Here is a 26,816-nt window from a genome sequence, read left to right as displayed (position 1 = left end):
GTTTAATTTCTTTTTTGAAATACACTGCCTTTGGTTTAAATTAAATAAATAATATGAGCATAGAATCTAAAATCACTTTAATTCTGGTCAAGACTCAAAAAATATTATACGAAAAATTAATGTAATTTTTAAACAACATTTGATAATAAAAATTTGATTGGCGATTTGAGATATTATACACTTATTTGTCGTTACTGCCACTGTTTTGAATTTAATAAAAAATATGAGCATACAATTCAAATTCACCATAATTTTTTTCAACACTCAAAAAGTATCTAGGAAAAAAAAGCAGATCAGTGGCTCTACATTTCATGTAGTGCTGAAAACACGCCAAGCTGCTTCGTAAATAAATAATATAATGAAAGCAGCGAGTGAAAAAAATAAAGATCGTTTGACTTCAGCCAATTCAATTTAATATCATTGTTTGTCGGGTAGAAAGTCACAAGGAATTCCTGTGTGCGTTGCGTTTTGTCGTTCGTTATGATTTCTGCCGTTTTTTCCCGTATCGTTCCCTATCTCTCTGTCTCCGCATGTTTTTTTATGAATATATCGCTTTGCTTTTCACTTAAAATAAAAAAAAATTACATGTGACTACGCGCATTCATTGAGTGTATAATACCCGGTATGTGTGTGTATACATTTATATTAAATAAAAAATAAAGTTGTTTAGTTTTGACTTTGTTCGCATTGATGGTCGGTCGTTGTAGTTGGCCGCTCTCCAAAGAATGTGCTTCGTACGCGGTTCGGTAAGCTTCTTGTGATGTCTGTGATGTGTATACGTGTGCATGTTATTTTCAGTTAAAAAGAAAACACTTTGGTTCCATAAATTGTATACATCCACGAGACCATTTGCTCATTTTTTTCGCTTAGCCGCGACGGCTGTTGCCGCCGCTGCTGCTGCTGCTGCCAGTGAAAAGAACCACAGTTGAAGAGTTTAATGAGAACCAAACGAACCAACGTACGGAAAAAAGTGCACAACAGAATGAACAAACGAAGAATGCTGTCGTTGCAATCGAAGCAAACGGAAGATTGAATGAGATGTGAACATTTCAAAGGAATTAAACATTAAGCACACACACACTCTTTCTCTCGATATTTGCAACGTTCTACGCACGAGATAAATATACGCGCTATAGATAGATAGATCTATATAGATGCGGTGGAAAACATTGATAATGTAATAAAGTATAAATGGATAATTTCATAGCAGCGCACGCAAAATACAACAACAACTAATCCGAAATTATCACATCTGTGTATAATATAGCTGTATTGTGGCAAGTACATTGCATAGATTGGCCGAAGTCCAGCCCCCTCTGAACATTTAAACTCGACACACACACACACACACACACATATATACTCACTCGCACACATACTCACACTTTCTCTCCGTTTCTCATTCTGAATAAGAATATGGTTTGGCAGCAAACAAGCTTATTACAGAAAATTGGATGGAATGCGAACGGAGTGGCATAGAGTGGATCGGTCTGAATTGATTTTTATGTTGAAAATCAGTTGGCCACCGAAGATGGAAAAAGGACTGGATTCATGCCACTCTAGCGCAAATCGAAAGAGAGCGAGAGAAGAACTCAAGCAGAAACAATAACGTTGATAAACTGTCAACAAGCTCACACATGCATACACAACCGCGCATACTGGCCATACGCATCGCATGCTGCTCGATCTCTACACAACTAACAGCATTCATTTGTATTTACGATCTTAATATGAACGGCAACATCCGATTGTAACGAAAGTTAAGACTTGAGCCTGCTAATTCAAACATCAAATTGGAACACAAACATACACACGCATCGTGCGCGGCCGCACACACATGCTCACACCAGGGAGGCAAGAGTGGTGTGTGCATGTGTGCAACCATTGAATCTCCACCTTTGTTAAGTGCGCAAAGGCTGACGAGCGCTTTGCATCTCTTTCCAACGCATTCACCGTTATACGGTCACGCTTTTTCATTGCTCATGCATTCTGAGGGATTGAATCGCACCGAGCCAAACGTTGTGCAGAGAGACGAAAAAGGGGGCGTTACCATGTGCTTGGTACAACACCAATACATGCATACACGCCACTCGCACGGCGCACGCATACACACACACACACAGCACAACAAAACGAAGATTATGTTTAATAGAGACACAACAAATTTAGTCGTTGAATATGAGTTCTTACTCAACTGTCTGTCAGATTACAGGTGACATTTGACTGTGTCACGTCATACAGAATAAATTCTCGAAGCGCGCAAAACGAAACGGATCGTGTTTTGTTCAATTTCACCTTATTCATACATTGTGCATCGACCAACGTGCGAGCCAACACACAAATCTGAAGAAACCAAAAATTCAAGTGTTCTAAAAAGTTCTGGAATCAAGTGCATGTCTAAGTGTTTCCCTTATTGACTGTTTCAGCAGCAACATTTCAAAAGAGGAAATTTATTAAATCTAAACTGATTTTACTGTGTGCTTCAAAAAAAATTTGGTGGTTTTTTTTTCTCTTGGTCGGTTGTCTTAACTTTGTTGGCAACCGCAAGAGCAGCGTATGTGGAGTGTGTGTGTGAGTATCGCGAGTTTTGTGACGACAGTGACTTTTTTCACTCTTGAACAAGTGCATGAAAATGGCATTCGAAGATCGTTGTAGTCCACAAAGTGCTCCAAGTCCACCGGGTATACCGCATTCACCACAAAAAACAGCGATCGTTTTGGTTACCAACGGAACCGATTCGCAGAACATTTACAATACAAACGGGTATGTGGGAAGAAAAAAAATGTTTTTGCTATCAATAACAAACTTAGATTTTTTTCCCCAATAACATTCAAATAAACTTTCCATGATCACAATTCGGCTTGGAATTGATTTGTTATGTTGATCAAAATTGGGTTTGTTATTCATGACGAAATTTTTTTTTCTCTTCGTACAAACATGTATAGTTTCACTATCGAACAAGAGATGTCTATGGCGCCGCCGGTAACATCATCGTCAGTTACAACAACAGCCGAACAAATGTGCAATGCAAGTGGCATTGAACAGTGCAGCACATCACCATCGTCGTCGTTGTTGTTGAACAATTCAAACATTAAGCAAGAGAAACACGACGAACGATCAAAAATGGACAAATTATCAGCCAGACAACAAACACCAAACACACCCATCGCATTCTCAATCACAAACATTTTGAGCAATACATTTGGCAATGCAATCACCACAAAATTGCCCACAAACAATAACAATCAAATAAATCGAAATAACAATAACAAAGTGATTAGTGAAAAGAAAAATAGTGTTTTATTTCGACCATACGATGATGATAATTGTGGCGGCGAAAGTGGTGGTGCAACATCACCAAAACAACCGAAACATGATCGACGACCACTATCCGACGATGAAGCATCAAATGGTGAGTGTGAATGAACATGGTTTTCATTGAAGTTCCTTCGAATCGAATTGTTGACAAATGTGTTTCGTATTTTGCATTGAAAATATGAAATGCTATAAATGGCTGAATTTAATCCACATCTAGCAACAGAATGACATTTTAACGGTTTTTTTTATTAGTTAGTTGCTTTCTTTTGGAAGACATTTGAATTTCCTTATCTCTTTTCAATTGAATTTCCTTGTTTGAAAGATATTGGAATCGATTAAAATACATTTTGTTTATTGGAAATTTCGATTGATTTTTTGGAATTTGTTCGAATTTTTGGACAACTCTTTCGGAAAAACTATTTTCAAATTATTCAATCAAAACGTTCTTTCGAATGTTAAAAGAGCATCTAAAACGAAAATCAAGTGGTATTTCCAATAATCAGAAGCAAGTTGAATCTTTGTTTTTTTTTCTGACTTTCAAACGTTCATTAAACGCTGACTCCATTTCAAAAATGAATAAAATTTTCACCAAATTCCAATTGGAATCTGATAACACTAATTTGTGTTGCATCATTTCTGCCATTTATTACAGATAACGATGACGATGAAGAGGAGATTGATGTGACGGATGAGCGGGCAAAATTCCATCAAAATGTTGCTATCGATTTCAGTAACGCACTTCCAGGCAGCGATATGCATCGTCTTGCGCAAACAATATTGTCGCCGCAACAGCAAGTGCATCAGCATCATTTACATCAGCAACAGCAGCTATTATCGCATTATCAGGCGGCGGTGGCCGTAGCTCAGCAATCGCTTCATCGTGCTGGTACTCATGGTTTTATGGATGGTAGTCCGTTGGATGCACATCATCGATCGCCGCTTTACCCCGATTTCTATCATCAAACCCAGCAGCAGCAACAGCATACCCAAGCATTGGCTAAAAGTCTCCAATACCAGCAATATTATCAAACAAGACTGTTAACCGATAGTGTTCTCGCCAAATATCCACCGTTGGGCAATTTATGCAAAACCGTGTCGCAAATCGGCCAAAGTCCAACGCCACCATCATCATTGAATGGCAGCAGCAGCGGCGGCAGTAAATTAACATCACCAGCCCGTTCCGAGTCTTCACCCAGTAAAAAATCACTCAAACGACCTTCATCACAATTGGACAATGTGCCAAGCACGGGCTCGGTGTCGAGTGATTCAAGATCAGCAACCGTTTCAACGTCATCGTCCATGTCAAATGAACCAACGACGGCAACAACGAAAAACCATCAATCGAACAGTTTGGACTCGGGCATGGAGTCGTCGGATGATACAAAATCGGAAACAGGCAGCACTAAAGACGAAAATGGATCTCAACTTTGGCCAGCATGGATTTATTGCACGCGATACAGTGATAGACCTAGTTCAGGTGAGTGACTATTTACAATTTTGTTTCTTTTTTTTGTTCTGTTTAATCGGCTGGCAATAAACATGAACAATACGGTGTCATAAAAAAAGGCAGTAAATATCAATGCCAGATCGCTACTCGATGCAAATTTTTTCTTCACTGTTGTTCTTCTCTCAAAATGTCATTTGTTAATGGCTAAACGCCCCATCGAAAAGAAGCAATTTTTGACTCTCTCTCACTCCGGTGTATTGTTTTATTTTTCTAGTGCGCGTTTAAAAGTAGCAAATAACAAAAAAAAGGCAAAGGAAAAAAATGAACGTAAAATTGTGATGAACAAAAGATCCCGCATCGAAAGTGCAAATAAACTTTGGGTTTTGAGAACAACAAGCGTAATTTTCTCTCACACTTGGCTGTCGACATTCGGTGTCTCAGGCGACCCGGTGAGCCAATCGGCTCACAAAAAACACATAAACTGTAAACAAAACTCGATAACAATCGTGATTCACGATTGGTTGCATTTTGGCACAAAGCCGAAGCATCGAGAGACAGAGACAGAGCCCAACACAACTATCGAAATATGTCATGCTGTCACAGATTTGTACTACGCGCTCAGCATGCACACACCCGAATGCACTTGTAGTATTTTTTGCCATTTTTGCCTATGCCGCTCTCGTTGCCTCTTCTTTTTTCTCTACTCACTTTCTCTCTCTCTCTCTCTCGCTCACTGGACACACACGTACGCCCATCAAATGTACACACAACGTTCACTTCAGAGATTTTGGTGCTGCTGGTGCAACTCTCTCGAAATACCAACAAAGAAAACTGAAGTAATAGAGACATGTCCTTCGTAAAATGTTTATTCTTTTGTCGTCTAACTCTCCGATCGGCACGAGCAATTTTCAACACGAATATTTTTTTATTGCATGAATTCATTGAAGAACCTGTAAATCAATTGCGTTCACCTTCAGAGTTTTTGGGTGAAAGTCATTAAAATAGATTTTAATGTGAAGCTGCACACAGTTCAAATGTAATGAACTTTTCATTTCAATCAACACAATCCGATATAATCCAAAGAAAGGTACCAAAAATTAAGGTCGAAAGTAAATTGTGGGCCGGAAGATTTTATTTTATTTTTTCAATTGTTGAAAATGTTACTCATTTCACGACAATGGCAATGAATGAGAAAAAGAAGGAAAAGAAGGGTTGTTGCAACGCCATAAAATCGAAGGATTCCGAATAGTGTATGGTAATTACGAATTTCTTTGTCTGCTCTATTTGTATACGGCATTCACCCCCTTTGTCTCTTGTTCCATTTAGAAAACAATGGAAAAAGTAGCAAATGCAATATAAATCAAAGTGATTTAAATGAAATATAAAAAACAAGCAAGCAAGATTCGTTGCAATATGAGTCGCAAGTCAGTTGCACGCCTAATCACAAAACAATTTGTTGTTTAAATGAGTAATTCAAACTGTGTCTTCTATGTTTATGACAAAATTGTGTTTTTTTCTCTCTGCATTTTTGTGTGTGTTCATTTTGTTCTTCTGGGCGAGACACGACCAAAAACTGAAAATGTGTGTTCTGAACAAAACGAAATGCTTAGAACATGTTTGCGATAAAAAAAAAGTTAATAAAAGGCCATTTATTTCCAATGAGACACGAACAGAAAAGCAGAACCGCTAAACACGACTCTACCCATTTTTATTAAATGAAAAAAAATGAGTTAAAATCAAAAATCTTTTAATTTGTTTTCTTAGTTTAGCCTTGTTGTCGTTTTTGATAGCGAGCATTTGGTCTATTTAATTTTGTGAGCATTCGTTTATGTTTCGATACGAACAATTGCATGCCGCCGCTTGGCGGCGAATTGTTTGGCCAAAACGAAAAGAAAGCCCCAACAATCATGGTTGATTTTGGTTCCAACGAAAAAGAAAATGTTTCCCGAAAAAAGCAAAGTGTGCTAAAAAAAATTTCGCTTGTCGTATGATAATTTCAAATTTTGTACCCAAATATCAGTTGATGTGTGCTGAAGTCATGCATGAAAACAAGTAAAAGATTAACGAAACGCAAAAAATTATGCAGCAGCAATAACCAATAACAACGAAAACAGGAATCTACGGTTTACAATGATAGATGAAAGCAGAAAAAAACACAGTTTCTATCTGCAATCGAATCGATTTCGGAGAATTTGAATGATGAAAATGATACTCACACGTTTGGAACTGTGTTTTTCTCAGCGCAATTTTACTGCTGGTGGCAGACGCACATTTATTTTTCTTCATCTCTGTTTTTGTTTGCATGAATTCGATGGAATAAAATTTCATCGATCGCGTCGACACCGAACATGGGCCAATGATAAAGATCCACACGGTGTATATTGCATGAAATGCAAAGAAGCAACCAATTGATCCAAAGCATATATACATACATTCAAGTGAAATAAAAAGAAACACATGGAATATATATCGAAATTCTCAAATCCTTGACTCTCTCTCTCTCTCTCTCGCTCTCTGCCCCTCGGTACGGTGTTTTCTTTCATCGTCGTTCGACACGTTGAAATTGATTTTCATCCCATTGAATGCACCGTATTTAAAAACGCACAAAATTCGATAGTATCGAATCAGACAACACATAGATTGATCATTTATGGCTAATTTCGAAGAACACAACAGGCAACAAATGCCTGAACTAAATACGAAACACTCAACACATATTAAATTTCAATAAATTTTTACAGTTAATGGAAATTTAAACTGCATGTCAAACGTTCCATTTGTTTTTGAAAATTTTCGTTTGTTTTTATTGGATTGCTCTCTCTATCTCTCTATCTCTCTATCTCTCTATCTCTCTATCTCTCTCTCTCTCTCTCTCTCTCTCTCTCTCTCTCTCTCTCTCTCTCTCCCTTTCTCTCGGTGTCTGTGTGTATCGTCATTTGATGCACTTTTCATCAAGTATACTAAAAATAATGCAATCGAACTCGAATTGAAACGGTTCGATTGTTGTTCACTCGATTGTTGAAATTATGAAAATAGACGAGGAACAAAAACATAGTGTAAATTTGGAGCGCCGCATTTGAGAGCCGCAATATACATATCGTTCGGCGACGTTGATATAAAATTCGAATAGATTGAAAGTTGAGTAAAGTGCGTGCATCGGTATGTGTATATTATTTATCTAGAAATAAAATCGCTGCATTGACAGATTTATTCATCGGTTGCGCTTTATCCACATTCCTGCTTTGGTTGGGTGCGCGCTCAATACTCCCAGTGCACTGTTTGTGTAACGAAGTGCCGTCACCACGTTTCATTCGTGGCGCACACACTTCTCGTCTCATACAACAACGAACACATCAAAAATGGAATACCAAAAAACAATCGCCTAGGAATAACCCTGAAACTGATCTATTTTTCGAGCGCCTTTATTTCTCGAATTGATGCGATTCGAAAAATCGATAAATCTATTTTTTCGTCGTGAAACGAGAAATAAAAATATGCGAGTGAATGGAAGAGAGCACCCAATTTACTTTGGCACGGTTGGAAATTGAGCCACAGCAGCAGCAGTAGCATCAACACCGAATTACCAGAATCAATTGTAATTTAATGGGTTTTGATGAAATTTAATCACCAACTGACTACCATTCGCCCAATGTTTATTGTAATTTAATGACAGAACAGCGAACCAACTCACACACAAACACTCCCTTTCTCTGTGCTGCCTTCTACATTTCGGGTGAGATAGAAGAGATGGAGAGAGAGCAAAATCGGCCGTGAATTATAACGAAATCAATTGAACCAGAGCTCAATTATAAGTGCGAACAGACAATTATCTCAACCGGGTAATATAATATTTTTTACACTTCATCACACGGTCGCACAGGGCAAGAGAGAATGAAGTTCAGTTTTTCTGCTTTCTTTTTTTTTCATACACACGGCGCGGTTCAGTGCAAGAACAAGATGGATAATGTAAATTGGGCGCGCGCGCACGTGAACGAGAGTGTGATCACTTAACCACGATGCCGCCGCGCATCGCTGTAACAGTAACTACGAGGCAATGTTCTCTACTTATTATGGTAGCCCAGCAGCGATTGTGGTATGGTTATTTTAAGTGAGCGTGAGCGCGTTCCTGAGCAATCTTGGGCTCTCTCTCAATCAGCTCGCTATGATCTATCAAGATAAATAGCCTAAGCGAGAGAAATCTATCCAATGTGCGCGCGATAAGTGTAATGAAAAGAAAAGATACACTTCGAATGGTGGTGCTGATTTGGTGTGCGCGAATCACTTACGATTGACATGATGTAATGGTGATACTCATTTCTGGTGCTGCGTCGTCACTTCTCAGCCCGGTATCTCCTGCATGTGCGTGGTGTGTTTGTGTGTAATATGTAATTGTCTCTCAATTCCAAAAGATCACTTACGTGATGCTCTCTTTCGATTGCTACCTCTCACCAATCGAACCACATCGTAAATCGCATTTTTCTTTCTTCTTTCACTCGTACAAGAAGCGACTGCGGCTGCTTCCGTTATTGGTAATATTTGCGTACAACTGTCTTCCTACTTTGGTAGCCCATTAGAACACCGTCGATTTTAATTTCAAGTCAAGCACGCCTTTTCCAATATTACGCTGTGTTGTGACTTTTTTCGCTTTTCTAGATCGATTCCACTCTCTGCACACACACAGTGTTGTGAAGCAGCAAGGAAAAAATTCGAGTATGTTTTTCTTTGGTTTCGAGAAACACTTCGGCGGCTTCGAATTTCCGTTTGATTGGATTTTCAATTTAACGCATTTTTCGTTGTGTTAAATTGTATATTTGGAATCATTGAATCAATGAATCAATCAAAATAAAATACGAAATGCAGACGGCCAAATGAAAACGGCCCTTTTTTTCCTATCACCAGATAAAGAAAAGAAAAACCGAATTGAACGAGAAAAAAAAGCGGCGTACAGCAAACAGAGAGACCAGCCCAAACCAATCAAACCATTCGGTGCTCGTAAATCATTTACTGTTCAATAGACAAATTTTTCCACTTTTGTGCGTTACCACACTCTTTTTTCCCCTCAATTAATCGATTGGCTTACTTCTTTCAAATCGTATTGCTCGTCCATTTGGTGTGTGTGTTTTTTCTTCTTTAGGTGTTTCTGTTGTTGTTGTTTTTTTATTCGGTAAAATTACTGCACAATTAATAAAACCAAACGAATTGTACACACAACAAAAACGGACCAGCACAATGAACAATAAGTAATTAAGTGAGGGAGAGAACAAAAAGAATTGAGAGGCGAAAAAAAACACACACAAAACACACGCTCAATTTCTTCAAGTATTACGATTTGGAAAGGTGTTAAATTTGACGCGTGAACTCATTTGATTGTCCGAAACAAAGAAACAGATTCAATTTACACAATCGTTTTTGGCAACACTTTTTTTCTCTTTTTCTTCGTCATAACAATAAGAAAGAAAACAATCAGACAGAAAATACGATTTGCACTAGAATTTATTGTGCATCTGAATAATTAGGTATATTTTATTTCGTGCTCGTTTTTTTTTGCCTCGCTGCCAGTTCATTCGACCGAGAATCGATTTCAATATGCTACGTTTTTGTTGTTATAATGATGTGAAGAACAAAAAAATCGTATAATAAATAAGTACACCAATTTTTGGCGGAAATTAAACAATCAATACGAAAAAAAATATTGATCAATACAAAACAAAAAACGATTCAAAAGTTTCCGATCGACACATTTGAATGGTTGTTTCCATTAAAAAAACACAATTTCGAATTGATGAGAGAGGGAAGAGGTAGAGAGCAACAGAAAAAAGACGGCAAGCGACACATAAATCGTCACAACAACGATTTGAAAATGTCATTTCAATCAATTGAATTCATCGTAAAAATGTCATGAAATTATTTAGAAATTAACACCCGACTCACCGAGCAGCAGCACGAACAACAAAAAAACAGCAGATAAAGAGTGTGACAGCGAATGAAATCAGCGCCAATCAAAACAATTTGAAATTAATTATTGTGAAATCGGTTTTTTTTGTCTCGACCGCTTTTTTTTGCCTCTTCTTTCTGTTTGTTTATTCCATCAATTAGAGCGACGAATACAATTTATGCGTGCACTTTGTGTCACACACAAAGACACATTTTTCATATGGTTCACAATTTCGCCATTTTTAAATAGTATTGAGTTGGTTTATTTGACGTTTGTACATTTCACGATCCAAATTTCAATAATTCATCATGTGCGTATTGGAGCAGCAGCAGCAACAGCAACAACTGAAATATTATTCAATAATAATAATTGATAATAATTCAGTTAATATATTGTCAATCAATTTGAGTTTGATATATTTTCACATTAACGCTGTTAACCGCAACAAGTCAACGTCGAGAGAGAAAAACGGCAGCAAAAAAAGGCGAAAAAAGAAGAAGAAAAATAAAGTAAAAAATGAGAGAAAAAAAGTTACCTGAATGCGCATCTGGTGGAAAATGTCAATTCAATTCAATTAAATGTACATTTAATAATTAAAATTATGGCAATGTAATTTTCATTCGTTATGTGTCTGGGATTGTCGAGCGAGAGTGACGGAGAGTGAGATCATTTTCGATGGGGTTGAATGGAATGAAATGTGAACATCTGTTGGAATGCCGAAAAAAATGCATTTCATTAAATATCCTCTTATCCTTGAGAGAATATGTTAAAATGGTGTGTGTGTGTGTGCATTTGCGCTGCTTTTTATTATGTTCATTCATATGAGGTTTTTCTGTTGTTTTGTTCAATATCAATAACAAACATATTTTTCCCGTTAATTATGTTTTGGCTTTCAACACCCAATTCAATCTGAAAGCTGTTGCTGTCCGAAAATGGAGAGCGTCGATAATGTTTATAGTCATTGATAGCATTGCACACAGTGTGCTTTTGTTTATAAAGCAAAGCAAGTAATTGATTTTGCCTAAACCTGGACCCTTACACTTATTTTATTAAATACTTACGGAAATAATCTGTGTAAAAGAATCGCAAATATGTGCTTTACCTGTGTGTTGTATACACAATTCGAATGAAAATTCAAATTGACTTAATGCTTTTCTGCACAGCGATTCCATTGTTTATTTATGGATGTGGCTGGTTGGAATAAGCTGAAAAATAAAAGAGACAACAACAACGACGACGACGACGATGGCGACGACACATTAAGTGTGCAGATTGGAGGAAATACCAACATGCTCATTATTACCATGTCATAACTTTGAACAAAATATGTTTCGTTCGATCGGTACTATGTAATTCCGTCTTGGTAAAATAGAAAAGAGAATCTAGGAAAGAAAGCGTGAATGAAACGACGGCATACGGCCTAACGAGCCCAAAATGATATTGTTTTTTTTCTTTCCTTGCGATAAATATCGATGGCATTTCATGCTAAATAAAACGGCATATTTATTATCTATGTCTTAAAATACAATAAAGATACACATACAATCAATGAAAATGGCTTTTGATAGTGATGATAATAGGCTGTGAGCCCGGAATGCTTTTTTGCCATACACACACACACACACACACACAACCCGATGTCTATTAATAATATGCAATTTAGGCCTTTGATTATTGTTAAATGAACTTATCGAATCGCTCACATCAACCACCGCCACCACCGCCGTCGCTTTATGCAAGCGCTTAAGTGTGATTTCAGTTGTGTGCGATATCGTTTGGGTTGCGGAAAATGATTAATAATAACATTTAATTAATAGTTCAATTTAGTTTCTTGCCGTGTCTTCGACGGGAATTTTCATGTGCACCACCGTGTGTTTTCGTGTATATATAAGCGCTTGCAACCCGATATTTCAATCAAACTCAATTTTCAATCCATTTTCCAAAAAGGATATTCATTATTTTATCATTTTCTCTGCATTAATATGCACTGATTACGATTATTTCTATTCGGTTTTTGTTGTTATTTTACCGCTACCGTTTGTATTGGCCACACATATTTAATGCCATGATGGCTTATTTTTGAATTTTAACTAAACGAGCACATTTTCTCAAACTGTCTATCGTGTGTATTGTTTTACTTTTCCAGTACACATATTTTGGGTTGGCATTTGAACGAAAAAAAAAGTTTCGACCTCATTTGCTTGTTTTATCAGCCAGTCTCGCTAGCAGCGGTTTTCGGACGCTTTCCGCTATGAAAATTATTCATTTTAGTGGATATAGTGGCTTCAATTCGAATTCAAATGCGAGTTTCCACTTTTCTTGATCGCAGATGAGTGGGGTGAGAGAGAATTTCAAATTGAAAGTTCTAAAACAATTAATTTGCTTCGGATGGAAATGCAATCGGAGAAAATGTGGAAACATTTTTGGGTAACTAGAGAGAGAGAGAGAGAGAGAGATACAAATTTTCTTTCTGATACTCACCTTAATTTATATCTCAACAATGCTGTACGTTGAAACGAAAAACCGGCGCCATTCTGGGAATTGTTGGCTCTCAAGATTGTTGCACGTCGATTAGAAATCGAACTACTATTATTGTCAAACGATTGTTTCATTGAGGCTTCGATGAAATTTCATTTCTGTATAAATTGAACAAGATGCAATCGACTCGGTGCTTTGTTGCTGCTGCTGTTGTTGTTGTTGTCGTCTGCCTGCGACTCAACGACAAATCCAACCACTCTCTACCAATTGCACGATGCCGATTTCAATGTTTTTAACTGTGCAACAACAGCACATAACGCAACCGATCAAGTTATAAAAAAGAATGAACGAATTGTAATCACAATATCTGTATCAATATTAATATCAACAACTTCCATTTATATACACCGGCAAGTCAAGCCAATCTATACAATTATTTAATTATCATTGTTTAATACGGCTTTTGAATGAATTGTTGATGAACTATTACACACAATTACACACTCGAGCCAAACGTTTTGTTTTCTCTGTTTGGTGCACACACACACACTCTCTCTCTCTCTCTCTCTCACACACACACACACACACACACACACACACAATTCCTAAGTACAAAATACCGGTCGCGCCTATCGATCTATCAGCATGCACCATCGCACAAAGAGAAAGATAGATAAAGAGCAATGACGACGACGACGAACAACAAAAAACATCATACGTTCATTACACACATCATCATATGGTTAATCTGGATTTGGTTTGTTATTAAACCATTAAATGAGCGTTTAACACACATTCCCTGATTTGAAGTGAAGCCTGAGCGCTCGTTTCGACGACGTTTCGTTTAGCGTTGTGTGTTTTTTTTACATTAATCGTAATAATGGTGATTGCTACCATGGTTATCGCCTATTATCTTAACCGGTACCCAAAAATTACTCGACTGAAAAACTACTGTTCGCGACTAGACTACTGCCGTATGTGATTCAGGATTCAATCATTGCTCTCCGAGTGGAAATGAAACTATACACATCGTAGCTCAATTGGCCAACAAACACAACACTTGCATATACACACACACACACATTCGTACACGACGCTACAAATGCGAATAATATATATTATTACATAATTGTCATTCGCATATATGGCATAATGTATTTGCCGCAAACACAAATCATGGACAAGAGAGAGAGAGAGAGAGAGAGAGAGAGAGAGAGAGAGAGAGAGAGATAAATTCAAAAAGAAAAATCATTCCGTACAAGATAATAATCTAATTGGAATGAAGTCGGAACGCGCAAAACGGAGAGACGCAAAATAAAACACAAAATTCATCTATTTGCAAAACTTCTTTATTTTTTTTGAACGGTTGTTATTTCTTTGAACCAAAGTCAATACTAGACAATTGTTTATTCGCCACGAATTACATGCGAGCAAATAACGACAAAACGGCCCTGCATACCAAAAAAATTGATATATTGATATTGTGATACAGCGGCGACGGTAACATCGGAATAGAGAGATAGGAGGTTAGGGTAGTGAAATTCCGATCGAATGAAATGTGCACACTGGATGTGTGTGTGCGCGCGCGTTCGTTTCTTTTTTTCGATTTGATCGTTATCTAAAACATTATATTGTGTGACGAATATGCGAATTGATTTCATTGCTAATGTCATAGTTACAAGGTTTTTCCCCGTCGCTTACTATCTTTTGGCACGGTCCTTCTCTGTCTCTTTCTTGCTTTGCTCGGGGATCCAAACAATGGAAAACTCCTTCAAAAAATTTTGTACTGTGTTCCGCCACTAAACTGTACAATAAATCAACATATATGCGCGCACAGCGTATCGATAGGATCCCGAAGATATTCATTGCTTTCTTTCCATCGTGCTCTCACGATGCAAACGACCGAACTCTCTTCACTCTCGCTCTATGCAATTGCATTTTCATGTAGCTTTTCGTCTGATGGCATTTTCTTCACATGAAATTATACCAATCGTCAAAAACAAGTACATTAAACGAGCTGGTGCAGAATTTGTAATTGAATTATGCATCGAATGCGAACGAAAAACAAAATGGCCATATACGATATATTCATTCGATGTGTATATTATAATAACTGACAACGGCGACAACGACGACGACAACGACAACAACAACAACAGCAACATCAACAGTTTATTATTTACTAACCTCTTGGTAGCTTACATGCTAGTTGAAATCATACAAATTGATTTATCAGTCTAATTATAATAGTCGTTTTCAAGTTGTTTCATTCAATTGGATTTTTCGCTTGTATTTGTGTGCGCGCGGTGCTTGCTTGCTCGCGACGTATTTTTTCTCTCTACATTTTGTTTCTTTGCCGTTGTTTCGGATCATATCGTTAACCTTTTGTCGAGCAGGTTCTCTTTCTCTTGATTTTATGCTGAAAAGTGTTGTTTAGCGTATGTAGATTATAGCGTAACTTTTATTATTCCTTATTCACTTTTTTCGAAAGAGAGGCTTTTATTTAGTTTTTGTTGTTGGGCTGTTCTGTTCATATTTGTTTTTCTTCTTTCGTTCACCAAAGTGAATATATGTACATGAACCCGTCCATTTTTATGCAGTACGTACAAAGTTTCATTTTGTTTTAATTTGAATTTTGATGTTCATGCGTCGTGCCAGTGAGTTTTTTTTCATGTCGTTATCTGTTTCACAAAATTTTCTGCCGAACCATTCAATTCGCACAGGAATTGTAATGGGTAATTGCCATTGGAATCAGATCACACAAACGTCGACTTTGAATGTTGTTTTCGCATCGAATTTTCGATTTAGCATAAACTGATCAATTCGGGGCGTTTTTTTGTCCTTCTTCTTCTTTTATGTATTCAGTTCAGTTCAGCGCATTTCGAATTTGTAAACATTTTATCTACGATTGACGTCTATTCACAAATATTCACATCCTTTATATGTGCAGCATAATGACAGCCGAGAGTAGCAATTCAATTGAATCGCCGGTTGTGGTTTATTTCCACCTTCTGATGTGCTTCGAAACCAATCGTTAGAACGAATTTTCGTTTAAACTGGATTTCGTTTAATGAATCCATAATTCTCGTAGTGAATTTCACATGCTTTTTCCCTGTGCATGCTCCAATTTCAGTTAGAATATTTGAAAATATCACCACCGACCACACAGCTTTTGCTTCTGAATTTTCAAAACGTCCATATCGCGCTCGTCCGGTATTTATGGTCAATTTTAGGCTCAGCATGTGTGTGTGTGTGTTGTTGGTTTTATCCAAACGCTTCGTAAACGTAGATGAGCCGAGCGCTCGGTGATTGACGAAATTGTTGGCTACTTAAGTATCAATTTTCAATCGAATCAAGTTATTAAGGTGGTAAATTGGAAAGTGGTCGATAAATGTACACGGATTCACTACGTATATATACGTTCTGCCCTATTCGAAAGCGAATGAGCCGATCGGCTGAGTATGTGTGTGTGCATGTGCTTTATGGCTGCTAACAAGAATGTGGCTGTTGTTTGCATGGCGCGCACATTTTTCGATTGTGTATTACCGAAAGAACATACAATTTGAATTATAAATGCTATAAAGCCCTAATTTGATCGTTTCTCATTTTGGTTGCTGGTCGTTTATTCGCCGTCCGGCCTGTCTCCACTTTCACAACATTTTCACCGTGGCCATTTCATTTTCGAACACACACTCGACGCGCTGGTATAACGACTCTGGTATATATCCCTTGTACTCTGTGCGTGTCTCTCTCTCACTCTCTCACACACTCTGTTCCACTCTCCATTGCAGTCAGTGGCGCGCGACTGTCTCTCTATGTTTATGTTCCACTTGTTCACTCGAAAGAGCAAATAATGAATTTTCGCTTCGTTTACATTATTAAACATTAACTATTTATTTACAAACGTAAAGTCCTTCTAATTTTGATGGCAATAATGTGTATGTGTATTGGTTGGATGGCAATGGTATTTCGCTGTGTTTGTGTATTCCACTACCTATTTTATATATACATACATCACAGGCCATAAGTTTGGATACCCCTATGAAACGTTTGTTTCTACGTTTTTTGAACATTTTCACTTGAAATTTAGTATTGGATATGAAAATATATCGAAATTCTGACCGAATGGATGATTTGGAAGATAACATTTGGCCGGCCTATGGCCATTTTTTGGCCTTTTAGCTGTGGGAGCCAAAATCGAAGTCTTAAACGGGCCATCGGATTAAAAAGTTATATACGCCATTGGAAAGGTCTTGAAAAGTAGATGTGATTTTTGGTATTAAACATCAAAATCGGCCGGCGTTTGACCAAGATATGACCGTTTGTAATTTTTGGCCGAAATCTTCAATCAGCCATATCTTGGCCAAAAGCTGGCCGATTTTAATGTTTAGTACCAAAAATGATACGTACTCTCCGAGACCTTTCCAACGACGTATAGCATGTTGAAATTGGACAAGCGGTTTGAAATTTAAAAACTTTGGGCCAAATTCATTCATAGGGGTATCCAAACTTATGGCCTGTGGTGTATGTCGGTGGTGTGTATCGTGTATGCATGTCGTTACAGCGATTTTTGCTATGGCATTAGAAACGGTTAAAAGAAGCGGCCCCACCACACCACTCAACGTAACAATAATTTTACCAAATCTATAACGCTTCGGAAAAACACACATCGGCGAAAAACCGAAACCGATATCTCTATAGAACGAAAGCTGCGCGCGATACATCGGCTGTCCTATCGTTATTCTGCACACACAACCCTATCTATAGACACCGATAGACATGGTTGAGTAGAGACTGTTCCACGAGCGCGCGAGCGCACGTTTGCTCGCCCTGAAAAACCAACTGCAATTATTACTACGATTTATTGTTGTTTGATACACTGAATTTTCGGATAGGATTCGTTGCGTCTGCCAAGTGGCGATAATGATTATTGCCATAAAAAAATTCTATTAAATTGCATGCATATGAGTGTATTTGGTGTGTGGCTCATGCTAACTGCCTTCACCACCGCTGCCAGCCGAATATGCCACCGATATGTTTACACATTGCACACACACTCAGAGTGATCACATTCACAACTCATATATGTCCTATGTAGCAGGTCCGACGGGAAAAATCGGCGGTTATATACGCCACATTTACATATTTGAAATTTTTGAACGAACCTACTTTTCGGGGGTATATTCTTTGGATGCGCCACATGCAAAGGCGACAATTAACGCTCTATCTCTTCTACTCGTTTTCTAGTGATGGCGCACTCGAAACGGCTACCAAAAAACTATTATTGCTTGTAGACTTGGCACACACACAACGAAAAAAAGGCCAAGCGCCCTAATTGAAACTGTAACTAATATGTAATGTTGAATTTCTGATAAATTGAAATGCTCGTAAAATGTCGACGTTCAGTTCGACTCGGTTGATGGCATGAATAAAATATTGGCTGTGTGACACTGGCAATTATTTACAAAGTGATTTTTAAATTAATCAGTCAAATCGTTTTAATTAGAGGGACGCGAGCAAGCAACACACACACACACATAGAGAGTGAACTCAAGAAAACGCACACACATGTAAATGCGACAAATAAGGCGCAGTCGAGGGCTCCTTCTCGGTTTTTGGTGCCCAAGACAATTTTTTTCGGAAAATTATTTATGTCATTGTTAATTTTACAAGAGGCATTCCATCGTCATTTAGGGTGACTTAAATTGGTTTATGCTCTCTCCCACTTGTCTTTTGTACAACACTTGAGAGATGAATTTGAGGCGGCAAGCAGTGGTTCGGTTTTCAAAATTACGGCATTTTATTTCCGATTAATTAGAGTCGGATTTTTGTTGGATGTTTTCTTTTTCTTTTCTACTTATGCTTCCATTTACTATTCGATGAATGACGAGCACAGCGGCTCACCACGCGCATAAATTTTGTATTGCGTGGCGGCGCGTATGTGATTAGTCCGACAATAATTGACAAGTTTTTATTTGGTTCACACATCCAAAACGACAAGTGATCCGAAATGAACAAGACAAGACAGTGGCCACCGTCGCTGCCGCCGCCGCCGCCTGCCTTACATGTGTGCGGGAGACCAATCTTAACGTAATAAATTATTTGGAACGAAGTGTTGACATCATTTTCTTATTCCCTAATTAATTGATTTTTTTTCCTTTTTTCTTTCTCATTGGTTGGTTGGTTGGTTGGCTTCAAACCGAAAGTTTTCGGTCGTAATTTTTGTAATCGGGTTTGAATGCGAGCCAGTGCGACAAATATCCATTGGCTGCGGTTTTCGATATAATTTCATAATTTCCACTCTCTCACCCGCTCTGTCATATGTACAAAACACTTTCAAGAACACACATGATGCGCGTTGTATGTAAGAATACCGAAACGAGAGAAAAAAACAGAAACAAACACCCATTCATAGTTTTTTTCTTTCTTTTCACTCCTTATTCAAACCAATTACAAGTCGTTAATGCGTAGCAATGGCCAATTTGACAGCATGGCTAATTAAAAATGTATAAAATAAGCGCGTTAATTCTTCGAAATCAAACCTACGGAAAATTATGTAGAAATGTTCGAATGCTATAAATATGTCACCCAACTACACACACAGCATACATGATGTGTATGTGTGTGTGTTTGTGTATGCGCGAAACATTTTCAAAGCCAATACCAAGAATTGAATGCAATTAGCCGTTTCGTTTGAATTACCCGGACTAAACCAAAGGGTTTTCACTCAATTTATTCCCACAGCAACGAATTTACGAATCACAAACGCAACGTAATAGCATGATGATGAAAGAACAACGGCACACACACCGAAAAGTTGATCCGAGAACAAATGAGCAATGAGTCGAACCTCGGCCAAAAACTTATTCTGATTATCCAGATGGTTTTTTTTTTTGGGTTCGTGTGTGTGTGTGTGTGCGGATATTTTCGTTATAATAACAGTCATCGTTGTCCTTGTGTTCAATAGACATCAACCAATACTTATTGACAAAGTGAATAAACAATGTGCGACACGGCAGCTCACTCAAAATTGAACAAAAAACCGCAAAACTGACGCATTATGTGCGCCTTTTTTTGTATCCCTAGTAGGAATCATCGATACGTCGAACATCGAAAACACTGAATCGATACGAATCCTATTGACTGTATACCGTTTTTCATGAAATTTTCCAAATTAAGTTTGAGAACTTTGGATTTCATCATTCCAAAACTCTAGTCGATTACAGGCAAATCGAATTCAATTTTCTTGAATTATTGATGACGAACTATGGTTAATTGAATTGTCCCTACAGTTATGGTTGTTAGTTTCCATAAAGTCTTATTTTGCACTGTGACGGCGTTAAAATAATGCTTCAGGCCCCTGAGTCAGCAAATTTAGCTCAGTTCGGGCCTGATCAGCAGCGAAATAGCACTCTCCCTTAGTTTTTACTGACTATTACAGCCTGTAGTAATGAATTTTAAATAAATAAATAAAATAATGAGTCGATTTGCATACGGGTTCAATGATATTACTTAGCGCAAAAAAAAACACTGAATGAACCCGAGTCGGATCGAACATCGACAGCCGAGAGGCCCGCCCGACAAAACCGCTATTCATTGTGTGTTATTGCCTTTGACATTAATAATCATAATAATTATCATCACAATTCTCATCATCCGCTGGCATCATCAATAACAATGTTCATGTATGTAATATGAAACAAGGACCTCAATAACCTCAACGCACGTCTTGCTCGTTACTCACTTTTGCTTTTTTGCGAAACCTTCTCTATAAATGTTGTGCGATGAAACAGGTGCGATTTCGGTTGAAAACCAGATTCAATGCGTAAGGTGAATGAACAAGTTGAATGAAAAATTGAATATTATGACATTAGCTGCATCATGAAAAACTGCTCGAAAGAGTGGGAAATTAGTCTTGAAAAATGATTTGGTTGTGTAGTTTGCATTTTGAGCCAAAGTATCAAAGAACCAGAACACAGGAAAAAAAAACTGTGAATGGATCGGATTTTTCGAATGGTTCGAATAACTAAACCCAACTATCCAACCGTTTTGACTGCTAAATGGCTTGCAGACAAACCATATATGTGTGTGTGTACCTATACAAAACAGATGGAACCACAATGGCATTCTTGTCCTTATTAGAAAATCTAGATAGTCTAACCATTAGCCTCAGGCCACCTAATTATACCCATTCAATAATTACACTGGAAAATGACACGCAATGTTTTATCGTACATGCTGCTTGGTGGTACCACCGCTCGGCCCGGCCCCGACCACATCATATTCTCATTCACATTAGTGACTCTTTATGGTCATCTTCAAGGAGCACATACATTTCATCAAGCCGGATATATCTGAGCCGGCACATGATTCTAAAATGATATAATATAAAAAAAATTCGCTACGCAACGCATATGTTATAGCCACACACCACACTCAAACACTGGCACTGCGAACGAAATTGTAGTACAATGAAATATGTTGAAGCTGGACGACAAATAAATTTGTACATCGACCAAAAAATGCAATAACAATTTTATATGTGTGTCGTTGTCGTCGTCGTTCAATGTGTTCAATTCCTTATTGTTGTTGCCGCTGCGTCGCATTTATCGTTATTAATTCCTTTATGTTCGGGTTTGCTGGTGTCAGTTTAACTGGTTTTCTGGAGTGTTATTATTAGTGCGAACGAAAATTCAGCAACCTTTTTAGTCACATCATTGCAAAAAGCCCCAAAAACGCAAATGCTTCTTGTCATTTGCGGTCATTTCCTAGTTATATTTTCCACTGGCTTTCGGCTTTCGTTTTTGGTTCTCTCTCTCTCTCTCTCTCTCTTTCTCTGCGTGTGTTTCCCTTTCTGCACATTCAAATTCGTGCGCTTCAGTACACAGTTGGATATGGGGTTGATTCTTCCATCATACAAAGAAATTAACTAAACAATAACATCATGGTGTGTGTGTGTGTACTCTGTAGCTCCTTTTGGACTCTCTCACTACTCTCTTTCTATAGAAATATAAATTGTTGCAGGGCCACCGCTACTCATTGAGCATTTGTGCAACCATTTCAAGAAAATTAAGTTAGTTATTTATTGAATTTTAATATTCAATTTACTCACCGCAAAAACTATTAAAGCATTATTAATGTTTACGCATGCAATATTTGCGTTTTTACGCAAAAACACAGAAGAGAATACATATAATAACGATGAAGGCACAATCAAATGAGCTGCACACACTGCGTAAAAAACTCATGCAAATCGGAAATGTGTACGGCCAGTTTCATCACTCTCTCTCTCTCCCTCTCTCATTGCAGTGAATAAAAAGTTGAGCGGAAGAAGACTCAACTCACGCAAAAACCACCTAATTGCCAATGAAAATTGAGACAATCTTGACACTTTTTTCAATGGACAAATTTGTTCATCGTTTTTTTTATGCCTTAAGTGTTATTTTCTGAAACGAGTTTTCTCGGTTCGAATGAATAATTTCCGAATTTAACTAATTGATTTATGTTTCTTTCTTGTCTTGCAGGACCAAGATACCGAAAGCCAAAAGTACCAAAAGTCAAAGGTGAAAGTGAAGAGAAACGCCCACGCACCGCATTCTCAATGGATCAACTAGCTCGCCTCAAGGTGAACATGTACTCCAATCTATTTGATTAATCACTAAGCGCTCGTTCTACTTACAATATATTTCAACTCCAATAATAATGAATTCAATCGGGTTCAGAATCTAAAATTCATAATCAATTTTTCGCTTCCATTTTAATTTATGCGTTTTCTCTCTTTCTCGCACTCTCTTTCTCTTTCGACAGCGTGAATTCAATGAAAATCGTTACTTGACGGAACGTCGACGTCAGCAGCTGAGCTCGGAGCTGGGTTTAAATGAGGCGCAAATCAAAATTTGGTTCCAAAATAAACGAGCCAAAATCAAGAAATCATCCGGTCAAAAGAATCCACTGGCGATGCAATTGATGGCACAAGGCTTATACAATCATTCGACGGTGCCGTTGACGAAGGAAGAGGAAGAGCTTGAAATGCGAATGAATGGTCAACTGTAAAATCGTGTAAAAATGGCAAGCGCTACTCTTACAACGAATAGTATGTAAACGTGTGGTACACACCACTTGGACTGGTTATTTTTAGACGGTTTCTTTGTTCATATCTGATTCGATGCGAATAAAATGAATATTCAATCTAAATTCATTGAAGCATAAATTCCAGAGGAAAAGAGTTGAAAATGGCATAGATCGCGATTTTTTTATAAATATTATTAAAAGCAAGTCTTAAAAATAATCAAACCTCTGTACGTGTGTTAAGCCCTATGAGAAACGAGGCATATTCAGACGAAATAGTCATAATTTAATCTGATTAAATTGAATTTCATATCGAACACTTTTTTCCTGCATTATCAATGAGAAATTGGTTTTAAGCCAGTCGAGCCTCATCATCTACATTTGAATTCGTCAGAATTTTCTCCGAACTATTGTGCAATCTCGGACCACTAAAGCAACAATTTGCTGTAGTTCTTTACATTTCCAACAAAAACATGCGAACAAGTTGTGATTCAACAAAAATTTAATACATATCTAATGCTTGAATCTAATACAAAAATGAAATACCAACTCAAAAGATTGAAAAGGTGATTGATAAAAAAGGATATCGTTAAGTTGTTAAACTACATCAAATGAACACAGAAATAATTATAATTGTGCCAGTTCCAATCGAACAGCTAAAACATGTTTTATTGATTTTTGTTGGGAAAATATGAGCAAAATTTCACATGATTTCCATTCAATGAGAGATGTTTGGCATTTAAGCGTACCCCATTAGGTCACATCTTCTTTGCTTCATAAGTAGAGGAAAGGAAAAATTTATTCATAGATTCCTATTAAAACAGAGGGAGAGAGAGAAAAATATTATTAGAAATTATTGAGCAAAAATTCATTATTTATTAACTAAATATTCGATTTGGCGACGCTACTCAATTAGACCCGCCGATGAAAAACAAAAGCAATTAGAGTGTGTGTGTGTATTGAAGTTTGCATCGATCGGCTAATTTGTAGAAACGCCAAACTTCACTGAATTTGCATTGATTTTAAGCGGCGTCACATTTGTGTCGTTAAATGTCGCTAAAAGGAACTGACGACCGTCAACGCAACCGAATACGAACGAAATAAAAAGAACGAAACGATGGCAAAAAAAAATTGGTTTGAAATTTTATAACAGTTGCAAAAATGGACAATTTTTTTTCTCTCGAACCATTCACTTCGTGCAGTGCATGCTATGACAGCTGTCTTTCAAACTGCTGTGGTTCTCGTGCGATCAGATGGCAAAAGAGTATATCAACCTTTAAAATTGATTTTTATTTTCTAACCCGCTACGATGAAAAGGAAAGAAAGATGAACGCACGCCGAATGAGCGAACGAGATGGAGAGAAGTGGTTTTAAAGCAAAGACATGCAAAAGTGTAAACAAAGCGAATCCAGTTTTCATGCACTTAAAGTTGAAGCTAGGATAATATTGTGATAATAATAAAAGAAAAACATGAATAAATATAAGCGAAGAATAATACAAAAGAAATGCAGGGAGAGAGAGAGAGGAAAAACACACACACACACAGCAATAACAAATTGATGAAATAAGCGTTGAAGATGAACACGACAAGAGCAGCCCACTATTGTCGAAGAGAGTACTGTAAATAAGCACATGTTATAAGAACAAGATCTACACACCTATATACATATACACATACAAGAAATCCGCAATATAAGAGCATATATTGTAAATTCATATTGATAATGAACATTCGAGAGAGATAGAGAGAGAGAGAGAGAGAGAGAGAGAGAGAGAGAGAGAGAGAAAAAAGGAAAAATCTATTGAGCTCAACCATTTTCCATTCTCAATATTTAGGACAAAAACCGTTTCACATTTATCAACATTTAATTGCATTGGTAGTATTAGTCCGTTAGGGAAGTAAAATGCAAGTGTTTTTGCATACACACAAGCACACACACAAACACACACTCACCAGCACATAAAACTGAAATCGGGCCGCTCGGCCACTGGGCAATATATATTGATGCAAAATGATATTTATAAAGTCATTTATTTGTAACGGAATGCAAATGGTGAAATTTCCGTGTAGAGAAGAAAATTGCCGAAATGTGTGCTTGTTTAGTCGAAGGGACGATAGATATCGACCAAACCGCTTGCATGAAAATTGCGAGGCGAGGCGAGCGAGTGATCAAAACCGCAATGACATTAAAACCAAATATATCAGTTAATGTTGAATGTGAAACGAAACGGTTTCGTCAATTTAACCAACGCACTATGCCAACGCCATCGATGCAATTTGGCCGAAGCGTGCGAAACATGTTTCATTGTGTTTGGTCTCGTTTTTTTTTTCTTCGTCAGTCATTCGACATGCAAGCCCAAGCGAGCCAGAAAAAACATCCGTCTTCCGTTTACGAATGAGAATGAGAAAAATATTGGACAAAATGCTATCCCAACCGGACCGTTGGCCATTCATTCGGTTTTCGTCGCTCACTCGCTTGCTCGTCCCCAAATCCCTTCGACACCAGTTTCGATTTCATTGCATTATTTTACCCAAAATAGCTGTAAACTGTATAGATAGCATTAGAATTACCGTTTAAGATTCAATCTATTAGCGTAATGTAAAGAGAAAATCTAAATAAATGTACAACTACAAAATGAACACTTAAATTGGACGTTTCATGTTTCTTTTCATTTTCCTTTTCTTAAACGTATCCTGCCTGCCTTTTATCTTACAGCCCGGAGAATCTTTGGTGAAAATGTTGCCGTTTTCCAAAAGAGCCATCTTTCGCAGAAGAAGAAGGAGACGAAGGAGAGTGGAACAAGAGAGAGCGAAAAAGAGATAGAGCGAAATATTGAGAAAAAACTACCGAAAATTCAAATCACTGTAATTAATGTCAATAAACACTTTTTCTTTGTTGCTGCACAAAATTGTCACCGCGACATGAAATATTGGTCTTTTTACTGTGGTCTTGTATAATTTTGGATGCATCGAATGTACTTGCTACTAGCTGTCCCATTCTCTTTACTCTCACACAAACTGTTCAAACAGGCAAATATTCAAACCGACAAAGAACAAAGCAAGTAGCTTGAGTCTTTGAGCTAAAAGGAAAGAAAAACAAAACGCAGACTGCAAATACAGAAGAAAATGTTGCATTGAGCGAGGACAAGTAATAATAATAAAAAGACAAATAAGTAAAGAAGTAGAAGTGCAAATGTAAACAGAGATTGAAAAAAAAGGACGGAAAATCAAATAAAAATCTCCGGCGACAAATCATCAAGCGCATACATGTCATTAAGATTTCTAATGGAAATTACAAATATTAAATTCACGCATCATTTTTGCTACTAAGTGGGGATCCAAATTGGATAAACGTGTCCCTTGTGTAGCTGCGCAGCTCTCGCTCTCTCTCTCTCTCTCTCGCGCGCGTGCTGTTCTATATACACATGAGCTGAAATGCGTTCATGCACAAAGCCGAAGACAACAATTTACTACAGGCTCAGCAACAACAGACAAACAAGGCACACGAGTAATGCAATCAAAAGAGGAAAATGTACACACAAAAGCATTTTGTATATGTTTTGGCTCAT

The 26,816-nt window shown here is 37.5% G+C and overlaps 1 protein-coding gene across 1 annotated transcript; it reads left to right on the top strand.

Annotated features, from left to right (window-relative positions):
• Positions 1-2,180: 2,180 nt before the first annotated feature.
• On the top strand, positions 2,181-25,895 carry LOC129573115 (segmentation polarity homeobox protein engrailed-like). Its single transcript, XM_055453343.1, has 5 exons — positions 2,181-2,763; positions 2,946-3,412; positions 3,971-4,795; positions 22,703-22,803; positions 22,986-25,895. Exons 1-5 carry the CDS (start codon positions 2,627-2,629, stop codon positions 23,229-23,231), a joined length of 1,776 nt encoding a protein of 591 aa, XP_055309318.1. The 5' UTR covers positions 2,181-2,626; the 3' UTR covers positions 23,232-25,895.
• The last annotated feature ends 921 nt before the right edge of the window (positions 25,896-26,816 follow it).

This window comes from Sitodiplosis mosellana, unplaced genomic scaffold (assembly GCF_009176505.1).
Source record: "Sitodiplosis mosellana isolate CC-2019 unplaced genomic scaffold, AAFC_SMos_1.0 Smas_scaffold_5948, whole genome shotgun sequence".
Taxonomy (NCBI): Eukaryota; Metazoa; Arthropoda; class Insecta; order Diptera; family Cecidomyiidae; genus Sitodiplosis; species Sitodiplosis mosellana.
Note: the sequence above shows the minus strand (reverse complement) of the source record. Positions and strands in the feature narration are given on the sequence as shown.